At 44.9% G+C, this 23,443-nt stretch overlaps 1 protein-coding gene across 3 annotated transcripts in view; it reads right to left on the reverse strand.

Moving 5' to 3' along the window:
• The window catches only part of VPS8 (VPS8 subunit of CORVET complex), a 367,622-nt gene that overhangs the window by 215,945 nt on the left and 128,234 nt on the right, over window positions 1–23,443 (reverse strand). For all 3 annotated transcript variants that reach the window (XM_038743776.1, XM_038743795.1, XM_038743785.1), the window contains 2 exons: window positions 19,753–19,799; window positions 2,998–3,220 (listed from right to left, as the gene is read on the reverse strand). In XM_038743776.1, coding sequence (XP_038599704.1) covers window positions 2,998–3,220; window positions 19,753–19,799 — 270 coding nt within the window. The remainder of the gene's footprint in view (window positions 1–2,997; window positions 3,221–19,752; window positions 19,800–23,443) is intronic.

Here is a 23,443-nt window from a genome sequence, read left to right on the forward strand (position 1 = left end):
TGAGCGCTTACTGTGTGCAGAGCACTGTACTAAGCGCTTGGGAAGTACAAGTTGGCAACATATAGAGACGGTCCCTGCCCAACAGTGGACTCACAGTCTAGAAGGGGGAGACAGACAACAAAACAAAACATATCAACAAAATAAAATAAATTGAATAAATCTGTACAAATTAAATAAATAAACAAACAAACAAATGAATAAATAAATAAATAAATAGAGTAATAGTATTATCATTAACTAAACACTACCGCCCCCTCCCAAGGTTGCACCTGGAGAGTTTCCAGTACTCTACCAGTCTCGGCTGGAGGCGAGAGTCAAGCAGAGAGTCCATTCCTCCTGTCTACATGTCTTGCTTTGTTGTCTGTCTCCCCCTTCTAGACTGTGAGCCCGTTGTTGGGTAGGGACCGTCTCTATATGTTGCCGACTTGTACTTCCCAAGCGCTTAGTACAGTGCTCGGCACACAGTAAGCGCTCAATAAATACGACTGAATGAATGAATAGGGACCATCTCTATCTGTCGCCGACTCGTACTTCCCAAGCGCTTGTACAGTGCTCTGCAAACAGTAAGCGCTCAATAAATCCGATTGAATGAATGAATAGGGACCGTCTCTATCTGTCGCCGACTCGTACTTCCCAAGCGCTTGTACAGTGCTCTGCACACAGTAAGCGCTCAATAAATACGACTGAATGAATGAATAGGGACCGTCTCTATCTGTCGCCGACTCGTACTTCCCAAGCGCTTGTACAGTGCTCTGCAAACAGTAAGCGCTCAATAAATCCGATTGAATGAATAGGGACCGTCTCTATCTGTCGCCAACTCGTACTTTCCAAGCGCTTGTACAGTGCTCTGCACACAGTACGCACTCAATAAATACGATTGAATGAATGAATAGGGACCGTCTCTATCTGTTGCCGACTCGTACTTCCCAAGCGCTTGTACAGTGCTCTGCACACAGTAAGCGCTCAATCAATACAACTGAATGGAGTCCTAGCTTGGGTAGTGGCTAGCGAGTGGAATCAATCAATCAATCAATCAATCAATCGTATTTATTGAGCACTTACTATGTGCAGAGCACTGTACTAAGCGCTTGGGAAGTACAAATTACAAATTTGTACTTTGTGGAAGGCAATCTGCTACGAGTCAAAACCCACCTGTGCTGGGCAGCAGCAGCATGGGAGGTTGTCAAGGGTGGAGATTCAAATTTACGGTACGGAAGGAGGCAATGGTCAACCACTTCCTTATTTTGACCAAGAAAAGCTATGGATCCACTACCAGAACGATTGCAGACGGAGGTGGGGCGTTCTGGGAGACATGTTTCCATGGCGTCGCTATGGGCCGGACACGACTCGACAGCCCAAGACGACAAAAAACACTACCACAACGACTGCAGAAGGAGATGGGGCGTTCTGGGAGAAATGTTTCCATGGCGTCGCTATGGGCCGGACATGACTCGACAGCATAAGACGACAAAAAACACTACCACGCTCCTTTCCCTTACGCCGTGAGTCACCCGTGAAACTGGGACTGTGTCTGACCTAATTATCTTTCATTTAATTATCTATCCCAGTGGTTACCGCTGTGTTTAACACATACGTAGTAAGACTTTAAAAATACCACAATAGCTATTATTAAATCTTTATTATGCACATCATCATTGCCTACTTCTGTACAACCCCTAGAGTGCAGAAACACGGTCTAGTGGGAACATAGTTGTATCCAGCCCGGCACTCAGTACAGTGTCTGGCGCATCGTAAGCACTTAAGTACTATACTCATTATTATTATTATTATTATTATAACTCACTGTGGGCAGGGAATGTGTCTGTTTATTGTTCTCTCCCAAGCTGTTAGTACAGTGCTCTGCACACAGTAAGCACTCAGTAAATACATTTGAATGAATTGAATGGATGTACTAGAAAGACACCCAAAGGTTCTCAGACTTACATGGAGAAATACATGTGGACACAAGCGCACATCAAGAAACAGAGGCACAAAAGAAAGCAAACACACATGGACACAGGGATACCACAGCAATATCCCTCTTCTCTGCTGACTCTCTCTGAAGCGGCCGGTCTGGTTGTTGTTTCCGGGAGGAGACCTGTCCCTGACTGACCCAACAGTTAAATTCCAAGTTGTACTTCCCAAGCGCTTAGTCCAGTGCTCTGCACACGGTAAGCGCTCAATAAATACGATTAAATGAATGAAAGAGCCAGGGCCCGGGAAGCAGAGGACCTGGGTTCTAAACCCAACTCTGCCACTTATCTGCTATACGATCTTGGGCAAGCCACTTAACTTGAAAAGTAGCATGGCAGAATCAGTCAATCAATTGTATTTATTGAGCGCTTACTGTGTGCTAAGCACTGGACTAAGCGCTTGGGAAGTACAAGTTGGCAATGTACAGAGACGGTCCCTACCCAACAGTGGGCTCACAGTCTAGAAGAGTGGGCTCATAGTCTAGAATGGATAGAGCACAGGCCTGGGTGTCAGAAGGTCATGGGTTCTAATCCCGGCTCTGCCACTTGTCTACTGGGTGACCTTGGGCAAGTCACTTCACTTCTCTGGGCCTCAGTTCCCTCATCTGTAAAATGGGGATTAAGACTGGGAGCCCCATGTGGGACAGGGACCTAATTTGCTTGCATTTACCCCATCACAGCACAGTGTTCTGCAAACAATAAGCTCTACATTCCACTGATTGCTTAACGAATACCATAAATACCACAGCGTGGCTCAGTGTAAAGAGCCTGGGCTTTGGTGTCAGAGGTCATGGGTTCAAATCCCGGGTCTGCCAATTGTCAGCTGTGTGACTTTGGGCAAGTCACTTAACTTCTCTGTGCCTCCGTTACCTCAACTGCAAAATGGGGATTAATACTGTGAGCCCCCTGTGGGACAACCTGATCACCTTGTAACCTCCCCAGCGCTTAGAACAGTGCTTTGCACATAGTACGCGCTTAATAAATGCCATTATTATTATTAAAAAAGCAGGAATTAGAAACTCACCTTCTGAATGTCTAGGCTGGTGATATCCATGTGCACGATCAGCGCTTCCACATTCTCCATTAATTTCTTATCTTGAAAGTGAACCAGCAAATCTTTCATCACCTGGGCTGTGATCCCCACTAATTTATCATTTAAAACGTATGGCTCGAGGCACTCCAGAAAAACCCCCTTAGCCACTGAATTTTCACTTAATTTGTCATACATCTGGCTAAATAAGAGGTCCCTAGGGGAGAAAAAACAAAGCAAAAGATACTTTAATGACTTAAAAAAGCAGCAGCATCCAACCTCCCAGAGGCCTCCCGTCTCCCTCGGCACTGAGGTCCAGACCCTCACTCTGAGATCTGGAATACGCCAAGATGTAGCCTGTGGGCAGTCTACAGTATTATTATTATTATTATTAATAATAATAGTAATAATAATAGTAACGATGACATTTATTAAGCACTTACTCTTTATCAGGCACCGTACTAAGTGCAGGGGAGAGTACAAGCAAATCAAGTTGGACACAGTCCCTGTCCCATGTGGGGCTCACAGTCCTAATCCCCGTTTTACAGATGAGGTCACCAAGGCACAAAGGAATGAGTAATAATAATAATAATAATAATAATAATAATAATAATAATAACAATGATGGTAATTGTTAAGCACTTACTATGTGCCAAGCACTGTTCTAAGTGCTATTTGTACATATTTCTTTTATTTTGTTAATATGTTTTGTTTTGTTCTCTGTCTCCCCCTCTATTTATTTATTTACTTTACTGTGAGCCCGCTGTTGGGTAGGGACCATCTCTCTATGTTGTCAACTTGCACTTCCCAAGCACTTAGTCCAGTGCTCTGCACACAGTAAGCGCTCAATAAATACGACTGAATGAATGAATATTTATTCTATTTATTTTATTTTAATATGTTTTGTTTTGTCGTCTGTCTCCCCCTTCTAGACTGTGAGCCCACTGTTGGGTAGGGACCGTCTCTATATGTTGCCAACTTGTACTTCCCAAGCACTTAGTCTAGTGCTCTGCACACAGTAAGTGCTCAATAAATATGACTGAACGAATGAATGAATATTTATCCTATTTATTTTATTTTGTTAATATGTTTCATTTCGCCTTCTGCCTCCCCCTTCTAGACTGTGAGCCCGCTGTTGGGTAGGGGCTGTCTCTATATGTTGCCAACTTGTACTTCCCAAGCGCTTAGTACAGTGCTCTGCATACAGTAAGCGCTCAATAAATACGATTGAATGAATGAATGAATGAATAGGGTGGATACAGGGTAATCAGGGTGTCCCACGTGGGGCTCACGCATTAATCCCCGTTTTACAGATGAGGTAACTGAGGCAAAGAGAAGTTAAGTGACTTGCCCACGGTCACCCAGCAGACAAGTGGCAGAGGCAGGATTCGAACCCATGACCTGCTGGCTCCCATTCATTCATTCAATCGTATTTATTGAGCGCTCCCAGGTATTTTCTCTATCCAGGCCGTGATACAGATGTAGACCAGGCCAGGCCAGGCTCAGCACCACCAGGGCCAGATTCAGATCCAGTTTAGATGCTTACTCTTCCTCTTGTGTCCTTGCCCGGTCCTTCCCTTCCCACCCCAGTTTAGGCCCCAAGTTTGTGGCCCAGTGGATAGAGCACAGGCCTGCAAATTGGGAGGACAAGGGTTCTAATCCCAGCTCTGCCACTTGTCGGCTGTATGACCTTGGGCAAATCACTTCTTTCACTCAGTCAGTCATATTTATTGAGCGCTTACAGTATACAGAGCACTACAGAGAAGCAGCGTGGCTCAGTGGAAAGAGCCCGGGCTTTGGAGTCGGAGGTCATGGGTTCAAATCGAGACTCCGCCAATTGGCAGCTGTGTGACCTTGGACAAGTCACTTCACTTCTCTGGGCCTCAGTTACCTCATCTGGAAAATGGGGATGAAGACTGTGAGCCCCCCGTGGGACAACCTGATCACCTTGTAACCTCCCCAGTGCTTAGAACAGTGCTTTGCACATAGTAAGCGCTTAATAATGCCATCATCATTATTATTAGTAGTACTAAACGTTTGAAAAGTGCAATTCAGCAGTAATAATAATAATAATAATAATAATGGCATTTGTTAAGCGCTTACTATGTGCAAAGCACTGTTCTAAGTGCTGAGGGGGATACAAGGTGAACAATCCCTGCCCGCGCCGGCCTTACAGTCTACAGCAGTTTGGGGGCTCCTTTCCTTTTTAAGGAGAATTTTATTTTAACTTCTAAACTAATATTTGTATACATTTGCCTAGGCATTCTCGTGTGCTTTTAAAAATCCAACCTATGACAAACAAAATAGAAGGAAAATAAACACTAGCAAACAAAAGCCTACAATTTCAAGTCATGAGCACTGAATATAAAAACTTTCAGAGAAGCAGAGTGGCCTAGTGGATACAGCACAGTCCTGAGGGACAGAATAATAATAATAATGACGGCATTTATTAAGCGCTTACTATGTGCAAAGCACTGTTCTAAGCACAGAAGAACCTGGGTTCCAATCCAGCTCCGTCACTAGCCCGGCTTGTGACCTCGGGCAAGCCACTCAACTTCTCCATGCCTCCGTTCATTCATTCATTCATTCAATCGTATTTACCGAGTGCTTACTGTGTGCAGAGCACTGTACTAAGCGCTTGGAAGGTACAGTTCGGCAACAGAGACAATCCCTACCCAACAATGGGCTCACAGTCATTCATTCATTCAATCGTATTTATAATAATAATAATAATGGCATTGCCAACTTGTACTTCGCAAGCGCTTAGTAGAGTGCTCTGCACACAGTAAGAGCTCAATAAATATGATTGATTGATTTATTAAGCGCTTACTATGTGCAAAGCACTGTTCAAAGCACTGGGGATCTGGTTGTCCCACGGGGGCTCACAGTCTTCATCCCCATTTTACAGATGAGGGAACTGAGGCCCAGAGAAGTTAAGTGATTTGCCCAAAGTCACACAGCTGACAATTGGCGGAGCTGGGATTTGAACCCATGACCTCTGACTCCAAAGCCTGGGCTCTTTCCACTGAGCCACACTGCTTCTCATGAATTATTGAGTGTTTACTGTGTGCACAGCACTGTACTAAGCGCTTGGGAAGTACAAGTTGGCAACACGTAGAGACGGTTCCTACCCAACAGTGGGCTCACAGTCTAGAAGGGGGACCTCAGTTCCCCGACACTTCACTTCTCTGGGCCTCAGTTCCCTCATCTGGAAAATGGGGATGAAGACTGTGAGCCCCATGTGGGACAGGGACTGTGTCCAACCTGATTATCTTGTGTCTACCCCAGCGCTCAGAACAGTGCCTAGCAGATAGGAAGCGCTTAACAAATCCCACCTGTATATATGTGTATATATGTTTGTACATATTTATTACTCTATTTATTTATTTATTTTACTTGTACATATCTATTCTATTTATTTTATTTTCTTACTATGTGTGGTTTTGTTCTCTGTCTCCCCCTTTTAGACTGTGAGCCCACTGTTGGGTAGGGACTGTCTCTATATGTTGCCAACTCGTACTTCCCAAGCGCTTAGTACAGTGCTCTGCACACAGTAAGCACTCAATAAATACAATTGATGATGATGATGATGAATTATTAACTGGGGCCAGGAGACCTGTGGTGAAGTGTAATGCGTTTTAGTGCTGTTTACATATGTTTCAGAATACAAACTGTTAGGTCTTTGTCTAGTTGAGTGGATCTGCCTAATGTCAGGGACGTGAGAGTGTTTAGTAATTATAATACCGCAGCAGTGATTTAGCACTTTCTACCCCATCATTATTCAAATGCCTATTAAGATTACATTAGAATTCAAATCAGCCCGAGCTCACAGACTCAGTGCCTAAAAGATATCAGAATATGGCCAAGCAAGGAGCTGAACAAAAATGCAAGAGATGATCCTCGGTTCTGATCGACAGAACTCTTTGATGCTACTGAACCCCGATGGGAAGACGGTTCTTCATCACTGCGATGACCTCGATAAGGGGGGAGCGGGAAAACACGCAAGGTAATTAACCGGTTGCTGAGAGCTCAAACATGTTCCTAATTAACATACATGGTTGAAGAACAATTAGTTGATACTCTACAGTTTTGTTAAATTATTAAGGATCAGAACTGACACAAGTTAGAAACCATAACAGTTTCTGTTAACAGTTTCTAACATAACATAGAGAAGCAGCGTGGCCCGGGCTTTGGAGTCAGAGGTCATGGGTTCAAATCCAATTGTCAGCTGTGTGACTTTGGGCAAGTCACTTCACTTCTCTGGGCCTCAGTTAACTCATCTGTAAAATGGGGACTGAGACTGTGAGCCCCAGGAGGGACAACCTGATAATCTTGTAGCCTCCCCAGTGCTTAGAACAGTGCTTTGCACATAGTAAGCGCTTAATAAATGCCATTATTATTATAACAGTTGTGAAATTCCCAGGTGACTCACTGGCCCAAGGCCTAAGGATTTCAAACCACGTCAAGCAATTGATGAGGTTTATTGAGCGGTTAATGTGTGCAGAGCACTGTACTAAGCGCTTAAGGGAATACGACAAAAGGGAACGTGCCTTTTATACTGTACTCTCCAAGCACTTAGTACAGTGCTCTGCCCCCAGTAACTGCTCAATAAATATGACTTACTGAATACAACAGAGTTGGGAGACACATTCTCTATCCACAACAAGCTTACAGTCTAAAGAGGCAGACGTTAATATAAATAAATTGCAGATATGAATGCAGTGCGGGTGGGGTGAATACCAAACGCTCAAAAGGCACAGTGCTCCGCACTTAGAACAGTGCCTGACACACAGTAAGTGCTTAACAGGTTATTATTAAGTTATTATTAAATGCCGCCGAGTCATTTCCAATGCAAAGCGGCTCCATGGACAACATTTTTCCAGAACGTGCTGTCCTCTGCCATAATCCTCAACCTTTCTAATGGTTCACCTGTTATCGTTGTTCTGGTCTCTAACCTCTTCTAGACTGTGAGCCCACTGTTGGCTGGGGACCGTCTCTATATGTTGCCAACTTGTACTTCCCAAGCGCTTAGTACAGTGCTCTGCACACAGTAAGCACTCAATAAATATGATTGAATGAATGAATGAATGAATCTAGATGCCGGTGCCTCTTCCACGTTTTCCCTGGCCTTTTCCTAGCATTAGTGTCTTCTCCAGGGAATCAGCCCTCCTGACTACATGTTCAAAATATGCTAATCTAAGTCGAGTAATTTGGCCTTCCAAAGATCACTTTGGTTTAATTTGCTCTAAAATCCGTTCGTTTGTCTTTCGGGCAGTCCATGGTATTTGCAAAAGTCTTCTCCAACACCATATTTCAAAACAGATACCATTATTATTATTATTATTATTATTATTTTTACTAGTCCAAGAGGGTAGACAATGCAGAAGGGAGAAGGAGTCGGACAAAGCGGGCTTAATTGAGGAAGGCTTCTAGGAGATGTACTGAGTGTTTAGGAAAGTACAACAGAGTTGGTCCATGTGATCCCCTGCCCACAGAGAGATAACGGTTTTCAAAATGACAGAACTTGCCTTAGAAAAGCAGTGAGGCTCAGTGGAAAGAGCATGGGCTTTGGAGTGAGAGGTCATGGGTTCAAATCCCGGCTCTGCCAAATGTCAGCTGTGTGACAGGTGAAAGTCACTTAACTTCTCTGTGCCTCAGTTACCTTATCTGGAAATTGGGGATTAAAACTGTGAGCCCCCCGTGGGACAACTTGATCACCCTGTAACCTCCCCAGTGCTTAGAACAGTGCTTTGCACATAGTAAGAGGTTAATAAATGCCATAATAATAATAATAATAATTATTATTATTATTATTATTATTGTCTTACCCACATGAGGATTATGGGGCAGCACGAATGCTCCCTAAATGGAGAGCCCCATGTGGGACAGGGATTGTGTTTGATCTAATTACACTGTACCTACCCCAGTGCTTAGCACACAGCTCTTTATTACCCCAGTCATCATTATCATCAGTTGCAAATTAGCAATATCCTATTTTAGCTGCAGCTTCCTTATATTGCAGGGGCACTGACTGAAGACTGTCTGAACCCTGGATGTCAATCAATATTCGGGATCGGTCAATCAGTCGGAGAAGTAACACGGCGTATTGGATAGAGCCCGGGCTTGGGAGTCAGAAGGTCATGGGTTCTAATCCCGGGTCTGCCACTTGTCTGCTGTGTGTCCTTGGGAAAGTAGTTTCACTTCTCTGGGCCTCAATAACCTCATCTGTAAAATGGGGATCAAGACTGTGAGCCCGACACGGGACGGGGACCGTGTCCAACCTGATGTAATAATAATGATGGTATTTGTTAAGCACTTACTATGTGCAAAGCACTGCTCTAACCCACCCCAGTGCTTGAGACATAGTAAGCACTTAAATACCACAATTATCACTCAGTGAGCGCTGTGTGCAGGGCACTGTAATAAACACTTGGGAAACCACAGTACAGAGGTGGAGGACACATTCCCTGCCAATAAGGGGCTTAAAGTCAAGAGAACAGAGTATAATAGAGTATCCACGATGCCGGAAGAATAGAATTGGGTGACACTCCTTGCAATTACCTGATCCAGCCCCCTGCTTCTATGAAGATGAATGTCTGCCAGCAGCAAGGGTCATAATGAAAACCCAAGGGCAGCGTGGCTCAGTGGAAAGAGCCCGGGTTTGGGAGTCAGAGGTCGTGGGTTCTAATCCCAGCTCTGCCACTTGTCAGCTGTGTGACTTTGGGTAAGTCACTTAATAATAATAATAATAATAATGGCATTTATTAAGCGCTTACTACGTGCAAAGCACTGTTCTAAGAGCTGGGGAGGTTACAAGGTGATCAGGTTGTCCCTCGTGGGGCTCACAGTCTTAATCCCCATTTTACAGATGAGGGAACTGAGGCACAGAGAAGTGAAGTGACTTGCCCAAGGTCACACAGCTGACAATTGGCAGAGCCAGGATTTGAACCCATGACCTCTGACTCCAAAGCCCGTGCTCTTTCCTACTGAGCCACGCTGCTTCTCATAATTATTATTATTAAGTAACTTGCTCAAACTCACCCAGCAGGCAAGTGGCGGAGCTAGGATTAGAATTCAGCGCTTAGTACAGTGCTTTGCACATAGTAAGCGCTTAATAAATGCCATTATATATATATATATATATTATATATATATATTCAGGCAATGTTAACTTCTCTGTGCCTCAGTTACCTCATCTGTAAAATGGGGATGAAAACTGTGACCCCTATGTGAGACAACCTGATTACCTTGTATCTACCCCAGCGTTTAGAACAGTGCTTTGGCACATAGTAAGTGCTTAGCAAATACCATTATTATTATTATCTATTTTGACACAGTTGTGCTTATCTAAGGATATGGACAAAGGTGTCTCAGGCTACTAATCCTTCCTGTTCATTCCTGAAGAAGTGACATTAAAACTGTGGGGGCAACAATAGCATGGAAGAGGAGGGGAATGGGATGTCCTGGGGCAGGGTGGGGAGAAACTTGTGGCCTCCTGGAGAGAACACAGGCTTGGGAGTAAGAAGACTAAAAATAACAGTAATTGTGAAGTGCTTGTACTAAATGTAGGATTTATACAAGATAATCAGACTGGACATGGTCCCTGTCCCACATGGGGCTCAGAGTCTCAGCAGGAGGGAGAACAGATATTTAAAGTCCATTTCATGGAAAAGTCAGAAAAGCAGCATGGCTCAGTGGAAAGAGCACGGGTCATGGGTTTGAATTCCCGCCCCGCCACATGTCTCCTGTGTGACCTTGGGCAAGTCACTTAACTTCTCTGAGCCCCAGTTCCCTCATCTGTAAAATGGGGATTAAGACTGTGAGCCCCCCGTGGGACAACCTGATCACCTCGTATTCCCCTCAGCGCTTAGAACAGTGCTTTGCACATAGTAAGCGCTTAACAAATACCATCATTATTATTAACTTGCTCAAACTCACCCAGTAGGCAAGTGGTGGAGCTAGGATTAGAATTCAGCGCTTAGTACAGTGCTTTGCACATATTAAGCGCTTAATAAATGCCATTATATAAATATATATATATATTTTTTTTCAGGTCATGTTTTTTCCATTGGGTTCTAACCCATCTCTGCCACCTGCCTGCTGTGTGATCATGGACAAGTCACTTTACTTCTCGGTGCTTCAGTTTCCAATTCTGTAACAATGGGGAGAAGAAACCCGAACTTCCCTTCCCTTAGACTGCGAGCCCCATGTGCGAAAGGGCCTGTGACGGTTCTACTTATCTTGCCTCTACCACAGCACGTAGCACAGTGTCTGGCACATGGTAACAAATACCACGGTTATTATCATGGATGGGGGGTGGAAGCTGGAAGGAAACTGTGAGAGGAAGGGACAGCGGGGCAGCCACTCACTCCTCTAATCCTAACCTTCTCACTGTGCCTTCACCTTGCCTGTCTCACCACCGATCCCTTCATTCATTCAGTCGTATTTATTGAGCGCTTACTGTGCGCACAGCACTGGACTAAGCGCTTGGAAAGTACACTTTGGCAACAGATAGAGACAATCCCTACCCAACAACGGGCTCACAGTCTAGAAGGGGGAGACAGACAACAGATTAAAAGGGGAGAATTATCTCTCCTCAACCCCCTTCAGTCTGGCTTCCGTCCCCTACATTCCACGGAAACTGCCCTCTCAAAGGTCACCAATGACCTCCTGCTTGCCAAATCCAACGGCTCATACTCTATCCTAATCCTCCTCGACCTCTCAGCTGCCTTCGACCCTGTGGACCACCCCCTTCTTCTCAACACGCTATCCGACCTTGGCTTCACAGACTCCGTCCTCTCCTGGTTCTCCTCTTAGCTCTCCGGTCGTTCATTCTCAGTCTCTTTTGCAGGCTCCTCCTCCCCTTCCCATCCCCTTACTGTGGGGGTTCCCCAAGGTTCAGTTCTTGGTCCCTTTCTGTTCTCGATCTACACTCTCTCCCTTGGTGACCTCATTCGCTCCCAGGGCTTCAACTATCATCTCTACGCTGATGACACCCAAATCTCCATCTCTGCCCCTGCTCTCTCCCCCTCTCTACAGGCTCGCATCTCCTCCTGCCTTCAGGACATCTCCATCTGGATGTCTGCCCGCCACCTCAAACTCAACATATCCAAGACTGAACTCCTTGTCTTCCCTCCCAAACCTTGTCCTCTCCCTGACTTTCCCATCGCTGTTGACGGCACTACCATCCTTCCCGTCTCACAAGCCCGCAACCTTAGTGTCATCCTCGACTCCGCTCTCTCGTTCACCCCTCACATCCAAACCGTCACCAAAACCTGCCGGTCTCAGCTCTGCAACACTGCCAAGCTCCGCCCTTTCCTCTCCATTCAAACCACTACCCTGCTCGTTCAAGCTCTCATCCTATCCCGTCTGGACTACTGCATCAGCCTCCTCTTCGATCTCCCATCCTCCTGTCTCTCCCCACTTCAATCCATACTTCACGCCACTGCCTGGATCGTTTGTGTGCAGAAACGCTCTGGGCATGTTACTCCCCTCCTCAAAAATCTCCAGTGGCTACCCATCAATCTGCGCATCAGGCAGAAACTCCTCACCCTCGGCTTCAAGGCTGTCCATCCCCTCGCCCCCTCCTACCTCACCTCCCTTCTGTCCTTCTCCAGCCCAGCCTGCACCCTCTGCTCCTCTGACGCTAATCACCTCACCGTGTCTCGTTCTCGCCTCTCCCGCCGTCGACCCCCAGCCCACGTCCTCCCCCGGGCCTGGAATGCCCTCCCTCTGCCCATCCGCCTAGCTCTCTTTCTCCCTTCAAGGCCCTGAGAGCTCACCTCCTCCAGGAGGCCTTCCCACACTGAGCCCCCTCCTTCCTCTTCCCCTCGCCCCCCTCTCTATCCCCCCATCTTACCTCCTTCCCTTCCCCACAGCACCTGTATATATGTATATATGTTTGTACATATTTATTACTCTATTTATTTATTTATTTTACTTGTACATATCTATTCTATTTATTTTATTTTGTTAATATGTTTGGTTTTGTTCTCTGTCTCCCCCTTCTAGACTGTGAGCCCACTGTTGGGTAGAGACTGTCTCTATATGTTGCCAACTTGTACTTCCCAAGCACTTAGTACAGTGCTCTGCACACAGTAAGCGCTCAACAAATACGATTGATTGGATAATATATGAATAATTTCTAGTAATAGGGGAAAAGAAAAGAGAGGAGAATAAATTAGGAAGAAAAAAAAAGAGTGGACTCCTCACCCACGTCCTGCCTCTGGCCCAGAATGCCCTCCCCTCCTCAAATCTGCCAGACAAGCACACTCTCCTACTTCAAAGCCTAATTGAAGGCACATCTCCTCCAGGAGGCCTTCCCTGATTAAGCCCCCACTTTTCTCTTCTCCCACTCCCTTCTATGTCACCCTGACTCGCTCCCCTTTGTCTTCCCCCTTCACAGCCCCACAAAGTACTTCTGTACACACCTGTCATTTATTTAATAAAAATGATGGCATTTATTAAGCGCTTACTATGTGCAAAGCACTGTTCTAAGCACTGGGGAGGTTTCAAGGTTTCAAGTTTGTCCCACGGGGGGCTCACAGTCTTATTCCCCATTTTACAGATGAGGTAACTGAGGCACGGAGAAGTTAAGTGACTTGCCCAAAGTCACACAGCTGACAATTGGCCAAGCCGAGATTTGAACCCATGACCTCTGACTCCAAAGCCTGGGCTCTTTCCACTGAGCCACGCTGCTTCTCAATGCACTCACTGTAGACTGTGAGCTTACTGCATGCTGCACAGAGATGCAGCATGGCTCAGTGGAAAGAGCCCGGGCTTTGGAGTCCGAGGTCATGGGTTCAAATCCCAGCTCCACCAATTTTCAGCTGTGTGACTTTGGGCAAGTCACTTCACTTCTCTGTGCCTCAGTTACCTCATCTGTAAAATGGGGATTAAGACTGTGAGCCCCACAAGGGGCAACCTGATCACCTTGTAACCTTCTCGGCGCTTAGAACAGTGCTTTGCACATAGTGAGTGCTTAATAAATGCCATTATTATTATTATTACTGTGGGCAGGGAATGTGTCTAATTGTTGTTGTACTGTACTCTCCCAAGCGCTTAGTACAGTGTTCTGCACACAGTAAGCACCCAAGAAATACGGTTGAATGAACGAATTAATGAATTATAATGCTGCCCCAACAAAACCTCTTCTCCTTCCTCACTGCCTTGCCTGATCAGTTCCACCAGGCTCTGACTACTATTGCTTTGAGCTGGGTTGGCCGAAAACAATGGACAAGCTGAATAAGTAAATAAAATTCATGATAATAGCTGCAGTGATACAGAACATTCTTTGTTAGCAGGAAAGCAGTAACCACATGAATAAATGAAAGGATCAATACCCCGAAGCAAAGGGGAAGAAATCCATTTATTTTTCTTTTAATGCCCAAATATATCTTTTAGGCTGCCTTTTTTCCCCTCCTCTTTTCAGGGCTAATAGAGTCCTTTCCATTGCATTTGTAAAAATCGGTATATCCTCAACCCATTTAAAAGGCCAGTGTATCCTAGTTGGATAAGGATCTGGAAGTTTAATGAAGCCTTAATGAAAGAAAAAAAAAGGGGGGGGGGGAGAATCACTAATTGAATCCAGTGAATTATACAGAAAATGTCAGGTCAGCTAGCCCTTGCACTATATAAGAGGCTGTGAAGGCCTTGTGCTAAGGGGGATAATTAAGTACTTTAGTGCACAACAAAAGCCCTGGGGAGGGAAATGAAAAAGAACACTAAAAATTCAATCAACAGAACATAACGGCCAACTAAATAGGGCAACATGATGGTGAACAAAAGCACACACTGCTGAGCAAGATTAACAGCAAAACTGCACATTTCTTTCTTTGGCCGGAAAAAGGCGGCAATGAGGGAGAAGAAAGGAGGCGGAATGAGCAAAGAAGTCAAACATGTGGGTCTACCTTAAAAGACGACCATTTCAGAGACGTTTTTAAAAAAATCACTCTTGAGTGCGTCTGCCAGACCCAATCAGTTTTAGCACTTATGTTTCTATATTTAGGTCCCGTTCCCCAGGCCTCTGACTTTGTTTACTGGAAATACCGACTTGAAAATTGCTGTTTACCATTTTCGTTCTCTTCCTCGGGGGGCCTCCTCTGAATATTTCCTAAGCCCCTCTGCTTGGTGGTGGCTTGTAGAGTCTTTGGATACCCACTCCCCAGCCCCAGATTTTTTCTGGCCAACATTCAATCTCAAGGACCCCTCCCCTTGCCAAGCCGACACTTTGGAAGCCAGGGAGATGAAGAGAAAAAGTCCAGGGTCCCTTGTACGCTCTCCGGGCCCCAGTTATATGCCCTTTTCAAAAATCGCCTTCGCTTTTCTCTGCCTGCCAGAGGCAGGGACAACCACTCCATGGGAGAATGCGGTGATGGGCCTTCTCCTGCCCCAAATTCCGGGGCAAAAATAAAAGTGACGGTTTGCTGTTTTCCGAGGATGTCTTGGGATGCCGGTACAAAATCAAGATGGGGACAGTACCATCAAAAGGAACCTCTGGTCCACTAATCATGTTTTGTTGTCTGTCTCCCCCTTCTAGACTGTGAGCCCGCTGTTGGGTAGGGACCGTCTCTATATGTTGCCGACTTGTACTTCCCAAGCGCTGAGTTCAGTGCTCTGCACGCAGTAAGCGCTCAATAAATACGACTGGATGAATAAATGAATGAATAATCAAGGCTAAATCCTTAGAGTGTTTCTCTCCGCTCTCACTATCTCCACCTTCGAAGCATTATTAAGGTCACATCTCCTCCAAGAGGCCTCATGGCACAGACCATGGGCTTGGGAGTAAGAAGGTCACGCGCTCTGCCACTTGTCTGCTGTGAGACCTGGGCCAAATCACTTCTCTGGGCCTCAGTTACCTCATTTGTAAAATGGGGATTGAGACTGTGAGTCCCAAGTGGGACAAGGGGCTGCGAATCCAACCTGATTTGCTTGTATCCACCTCCGTGCTCAGTACAGTGCCTGGCACATAGTAAAAGCTTAACAAATACCGTAATTATTATTATTATTACTATTCCCCGGTGAAGACTTCTTCCTCCCGCCTGGCTCTTTCTTCGTTCTGCGATGTTTCTGCACTTGGATCTGTGACTTTTGGACATGGGCTATCTGCCCCATCCCCAACCCCACAGCACTTTTGTGCATAACTTTAAATTATACATTTATATTCAAAGTCTAGCTCCCCATCTAGACCACAAACTAGAAAATTCTACTGTATTAAGAGCACGGGCTCGGGAGTCAGTGGTCGTGGGTTCTAATCCCGGCTCCGCCACTTATCTAGCTGTGTGACTTGGGGCAAGTCACTTCACTTCTCTGGGCCTCAGTTACCTCATCTGTAAAATGGGGATGAAAACTGTGAGACCCACGTGGGACAGCCTGATAACCTTGTACCTACCCCAGTGCTTAGAACAGTGCTTTGGCACATAGTAAGCGCTTAATAAATACCATAATTATTACTAGTATCATTATTATAATTGAGAAGTAATAGAACACGGGATTGGGAGTTGGGAGGTCATGGGATCTAATCCCAGTTTTGCCACTCGTCTGCTTTGTGACCTTGGGCAAGTCACTTTATTGGGCCTCAGTTACCTTGTCTGTAAAATGGGGATTGAGACTGTGAGCCCTTCGAGGGACAGGGACAGTGTCCAACACGACTTGCTTGGATCCACCCCAGTGCTTAGTACAGTGCCTGGCACATAGTAAGTGCTTAACAAATACCTCACTTATTATTATTATTCTTTCCCAAGCATTTAGTACAGAGTACAATATAGGGCTCTGCCCATAGTCCCAGGGAAATAATAAAAAACTACTAATTGTGGTATATGTTAAGCGCTTACTATGTGCTCAATACATACCATTGATTAATTGACTTCTCCCTCTTCCCAACTGTAATTCCCTCCTTAATAATAATAATCTTGGTATGTGTTAAGCGCTTACTACGTACAAAGCGCTGTTCTAAGCACTGGGGGGGATTCAAGGTGATCAGGTTGTCCCACGTGGGGCTCACAGTCTTAATCCCCATTTTACAGATGAGGTAACAGGCACAGAGAAGTGAAGTGACATGCCCAAGGTCACAAGGCAGACAAGTGGCAGAACCAGGATTAGAATAATAATAATAATAATTGTGGTATTTGTTAAGCGCTTACTATGTGCAAAGTGCTAAGTGCTGGGGGAGATTACAAGGTAATCAGGTTGTCCCACATGGGGCTCACAATCTTAATCCCCATTTTACAGATGAGGGAACTGAGGCCCAGAGAAGTGAAGTGAGTTGCCCAAAGTCACACAGCTAATAAGTGGCAGAGCCGGGATTAGAACCCATGACCTCTGACTCCCAAGCCATTGAGCCATGCTGCTTCTCAATATAATGATGGTATACGTTGTGAGCCACGCTGCTTATAATAATAATAATAATAATGGCATTTATTAAGTTCTTACTATGTGCAAAGCACTGTTCTAAGCACTGGGGGGGGGTTATAAGGGGATCAAGTTGTCCCTCGAAGGGGCTCACAGTCTTAATCCCCATTTTACAGATGAGGTAACTGAGGCACAAAGAAGTTAAGTGACTTGCCCAAAGTCACACAGCTGACAATTGGCGGAGCTGGGGTTTGAACCCATGACCTCTGACTCCAAAGCGCATGCTCTTTCCACTGAGACATGCTGCTTCTCATGCTGCTTCTGTATGGATAACGCCTAATGAAGCCCTCTGCAACTTCTGGGGCCCAACACTGGAAGACGATGCCTCAGTGTCCAGGGCCACCTCGATCCTACGCTAAGTGGCACGGATTCTAATCCTGCCTTTGCCACTCTGCTGTGCAACCCGAGGCAAGCCATTTAAATAGTCTGTGCCTCCATTTCCTCTGTAAAATGGCATTTCAATACCTGTTCTTCCATATGGGGATTGAGACTGTTCGCCCCATGTGGGACAGGGACCGTGTCCAACTCGATTCGCTTCTATCTACCCCAGCATTTAGTACAGTGCCTGGCATACATTCATTCAGTCGTATCTATTGAGTGCTTACTGTGTGCAGAGCACTGTACTAAGCACTTGAGAAGTACAAGTCGGTAACAGATAGGGATGGTCCCTACCCAACAATGGGCTCACAGTCTAGAAGGGGGAGACAGACAACAAAACAAAACATGTAGACAGGGGTCAAAATCGTCAGAACAAATAGAATTACAGCTAGATGTACATCATTAACAAAATAAATAGTAAATATGTACAAGTAAAATAGAGTAATAAATCTGTACAAATATATATACATATATATATACACCTGTATATATGTATATATGTTTGTACATATTTATGACTCTATTTATTTATTTATTTATTTATTTATTTATTTATTTTACTTGTACATATCTATTCTATTTATTTTATTTTGTTAGTATGTTTGGTTTTGTCTCCCCCTTTTAGACTGCGAGCCCACTGTTGGGTAGGGACTGTCTCTATATGTTGCCAATTTGTACTTCCCAAGCGCTTAGTACAGTGCTCTGCACACAGTAAGCACTCAATAAATATGATTGATGATGATGATGATGATGATATGCAGGTGCTGTGGGGAGGGGAAGAGGAGTAAGCACTTAGCAAATACTACAATTATTATTATTATTTTTACTATTCCCCTTGGACTATAAGCCCCACATGGGAGAGGGACTGTGTCCGAATGGATCACCTTGTCTCTACCCTAAGCTCGAGGGCAGGGAATCTGTTTATTCTATTGTACTCTCCCGAGTGTTTAGTACAGTGCTCGGCACACATTTAGTGTTCAATAATATGACAATGAATGAATGGTTAGAATGACCTCGGTAACCTATGCCTTCTCCCAACTTGATAGAGCTGTGGGAGCCCTATCTTTATTCCTGTTTTCTCCTAGCAGCCGAATGTCTATCCAGGGGAAACTGATTTGCATTCAAGGTACTGAAAGTACAGGAAAATGACTTGAGTTTTGCAGGGAGAGGAGGCAGAGGAGACTTGCCAAACTCAATCTTCGCCCCCTATCACCGAGTATCAGTTTCGTGTGCAATGAATTTGGAGTTGATAAGTCTATACGAAAAGGTAAGGAGCGTGTGTTCAATTATACCTTTAAGCCGGACAAAGCCCTGAAAACCAGGGATTCATTTGAACAGATGAGATAAAACCAAGAGGGATTATCTCTTCCCTACCTCTCAGGGAAAACACACAAACACACACACACACACACACACACACACTTCTCCAACAAAGTTTTCTCTTTCATTTTAAACCCATATATACATTTTCTAGCTGCTTAGCACGATCCTAAGCAGATCTGACTGTTTGGGACGCTCACCTCCTAGACTGTGAGCCCGTCGTTGAGTAGGGACCGTCTCTATATGTAACCGACTTGTACTTCCCAAGCACTTAGTACAGTGCTCTGCACACAATAAGCGCTCAATAAATACGATTGAATGACTGACTGAATGAATGAATTGCTAAAGAGTGTCTGGATCAAATACCTGCATTTTTAAGCTGGGGTTAAGGTGGGTGGGGGGGGACACACAGTGGGTTTTTTGAGTTTTTTTACTGAAGGCTACTTATTCCTATTCTGGACCATTATTTGCATTAGCTGAATAGACCGGAAAATTATTACTGAAATAAAAAAAATTTAATGAATTCAAAGAGGAAAAAAAAGACACTCAATCAAGTCGATTTCACAGCAGTAAATTGCATACCAGCAAGATACGAAGGAACGAAGCTGAAAGGCAATGCATTGAGGAGGGGGTCTCACTTACTTGCGCTGAAGGAGAAGGCAATAATCAACTATGACAGGCACCATATCCTGGGGAGGAATCATAACGAAAAAACGTCAGTGGCATAATCCTGTCAAAAGACATACTAGCAGCACACTATGAGCCCACTGTGGGGTAGGGACTGTCTCTATATGTTGCCAATTTGTACTTCCCAAGCGCTTAGTACAGTGCTCTGCACACAGTAAGCGCTCAATAAATACGATTGATGATGACAGGGGAGGTTTCATTCAGTCCCACGGGGCTGTCAACATTTTCTCTAAACCTAAGCATAGTGGCTACAGCCCGAGCCTGGAAGTCGGAAGGTCATGGGTTCGAATCCCAGTTCTGCCACTTGTCTGCTGGGTGACCTTGGCCAAGTCACTTCACTTCTCTGGGCCTCAGTTACCTTATCTGCAAATGAGACTGTGAGCCCCACATGGGACAGGGACTGGGTCCAACCTGATTTGCTTGTATTTACCCCAGCGCTTAATACAGTGTCTGGCACATAGCGAGCACTTAACCAAAAACATAATTATTATTACTATTATTATTGGGCAGCAGCCATTTCGTAGTTTCAGGTAGATGACTGCGTTTTACTTTTTCTGGGCTGCTTAAACGGGAGACGGGGGGTGGAACACTGAACTTCACCTAATCTAGAAGTTGAAAGAAAACCCCTAGAGATCTTGCCCCCGTGGAGGTCAGTGGGAAATCTTGCAGGGGTCATCATGCCAAAGCACCGAAACACATATGCAATTGCATGACGGGAGAAGAATGAAGGTTTGTGCTGCCCCAAGCGCTAAGTACAGTGCTCTGGAGGAGCATTCATTCATTCAATCATATTTACTCATCACCAATCGTATTTATTGAGCGCTTACTATGTGCAGAGCACTGTACTAAGCGCTTGGGAAGTACAAATTGGCAACAAATAGAGACAGTCCCTACCCAACAGTGGGCTCACAGTCTAAAAGGGGGAGACAGAGAACAAAACCAAACATACTAACAAAATAAAATAAATAGAATAGATATGTACAAATAAAATAAATAAATAAATAGAGTAATAAATATGTACAAACATATATGCATATATACAGGTATATATTTTTTACATATAAATACATATATTTACATATATACATATATTTAATGAGCGCTTACTGTGTGCAGAGCACTGAGAAGCAGCGTGGCTCAGTGGAAAGAGCCCGGGCTTTGGAGTCAGAGGTCATGGGTTCAAATCCCGGCTCCACCAATTGTCAGCTGTGTGACTTTGGGCAAGTCACTTAACTTCTCTGTGCCTCAGTTACCTCATATGTAAAATGGGGAAGAAGACTGTGAGCCCCCGTGGGACAACCTGACCACCCTGTAACCTCCCCTGTGCTTAGAACAGTGCTTTGCACATAGTAAGTGCTTAATAAATGCCATTATTATTATTATTATTATTATTATTATTATTATTATTATTACTAAGCGCTTGGTAAGTACAAATTGGCACCATATAGAGACGGCCCCTACCCAACAATAGGCTCACAGTCTAGAAAGGGGGGACAGACAACAAAACAAAACAAGTAGATAGGTGTCAATACCATCAGAATAGAATTATAGCAGTGCAGCCTACTGGATAGAGCATGGGTCTGGGAATTAGAACTATCTGGGTTTTAGACCCGGCTCTGACACTTGTCTCCTGTGTGACCTTGGGCAAGTCACTTCACTTCTCTGGGCCTCAGTTGCCTCATCTGCAAAATGGAGATTGAGACTGTGAGCCCATGTGGGACAGGGACTGTGTCCAACCTGATTTGCTTGTATCCACGCCAGGGTCTGGCACGTGGTAGGCGCTTGGCAAATGCCACTGAAAAAAAAAAAGGGCTCAACAAATACCACTGATCGATTGATTGATTCTCTTCTGCAGCGTGGCTCAGTGGAAAGAGCCCGGGCTTTGGAGTCAGAGGTCATGGGTTCAAATCCCGGCTCTGCCACTTGTCAGCTGTGTGACTTTGGGCAAGTCACTTAACTTCTCTGGGCCTCAGTTCCCTCATCTGTAAAATGGGGATTAAGACTGTGAGCCCCCCGTGGGACAACCTTACCACCTTGTAACCTCCCCGGTGCTTAGAACAGTGCTTTGCACATAGTAGGCACTTAATAACTGCTATTATTATTATTATTATTATTATTCTGGCCTTGGGACTGGTTGTAGGAAAGGCAGAACAGGACTTAATCCCACAAGACTAATCCAGAATTACAGAAAAAAAGAAGCCTTGGAGGCTTTATCTAGGAATCCAAGATTAGGGCAGTTACAAGCAAAGACAAATTTTTCACTGGAATATAAAAGAAAGATGTTGATGGTACATAAGAGTCAAGAATTTTGTTTCGGACAAAATTTGAGCCAACTGACTGCTGATATTTGTACTTTAGGCTGAAATTCTAAGAAAACCAGAGCAGGAGGGCATTGGGAGAAGACATGCATAAAAGTGTCTTAGGTACATGGAGGGGGTGACGGTGAATTCCATTAAGGCCATTTGGATTGTGAATGTTTATTTAGATCTCATCCCTGCAGAGCCAAGGGAAATGCAACCTGATGGAATCGCAGAGGCTCCTCCCGGTAACATTAATATTTGAAGATGCCCTTCCGACCTAGATATTCATCTAGCTATTTCGTGGCCACCCACAGGTCTTAACTGGAGGCTTAAAAAACAAAACCCCAGATCCCCCCTCCTTGTGTCCACCCAAATATATATTTTCAGCCCCCTTTTCTACGCCTGGTGCTTCTAGACTGTAAGCCCGGTGTGGGTAGGGATTGTGTATTTCTGAATTGTACTTTCCAAGCATTTAGAACAGTGCTCTGCATACAGTTAGCGCTCAATAAATACGACAATGAGTTACAAGGTCTTCCAAATTCCATGTTTATTCCCATTCCCTGGAAGCCTCTGCTGCTAACCTCCTCACTGGGCCTTGTTCTCACTTATCCCGCCATCGACCCCCGGCCCACTTCCTCCCCCTGGCCTGGAATGCCCTCCCTCTGCACATCCGCCCAGCTAGCTCTCTTCCTCCCTTCAAAGCCCTACTGAGAGCTCACCTCCTCCAGGAGGCCTTCCCAGACTGAGCCCCCTTTTTCCTCTCCTCCTCCCCATCCCCCCCAGTCCTACCTCCTTCTGCTCCCCACAGCACTTGTATAGATTTGTACAGATTTATTACTCTATTTATTTCACTTGTACATATTTACTATTCTACTAATTTTGTTAATGCTGTGCATATAGCCATAATTCTATTTGTTCTGATGATTTTGACACCTGTCTACATGTTTTGTTTTGTTGTCTGTCTCCCCCTTCTAGACTGCGAGCCCGTTGTTGGGTAGGGACTGTATACGTTGCCGACTTGTACTTCCCAAGCACTTAGTACAGTGCTCGGCACACAGTAAGAGCGTGGCTCAGTGGAAAGAGCCCGGGCTTTGGAGTCAGAGGTCATGGGTTCGAATCCCAGCTCCACCATATGTCTACTGTGTGAACTTGGGCAAGTCACTTCACTTCTCTGAGCCTCAGTTCCCTCATCTGGAAAATGGGGATTGACTGTGAGTCCCATGTGGGACAACCTGATCACCTTGTATCCCCCCCCAGCGCTTAGAACAGTGCTTTGCACATAGTAAGCGCTTAACAAATGCCATAATTATTATTATTATTATTTATGAATTAATTAATTCATTCAT

This window comes from Tachyglossus aculeatus, chromosome 1, assembly GCF_015852505.1.
Source record: "Tachyglossus aculeatus isolate mTacAcu1 chromosome 1, mTacAcu1.pri, whole genome shotgun sequence".
In the NCBI taxonomy this organism is placed as follows: Eukaryota; Metazoa; Chordata; class Mammalia; order Monotremata; family Tachyglossidae; genus Tachyglossus; species Tachyglossus aculeatus.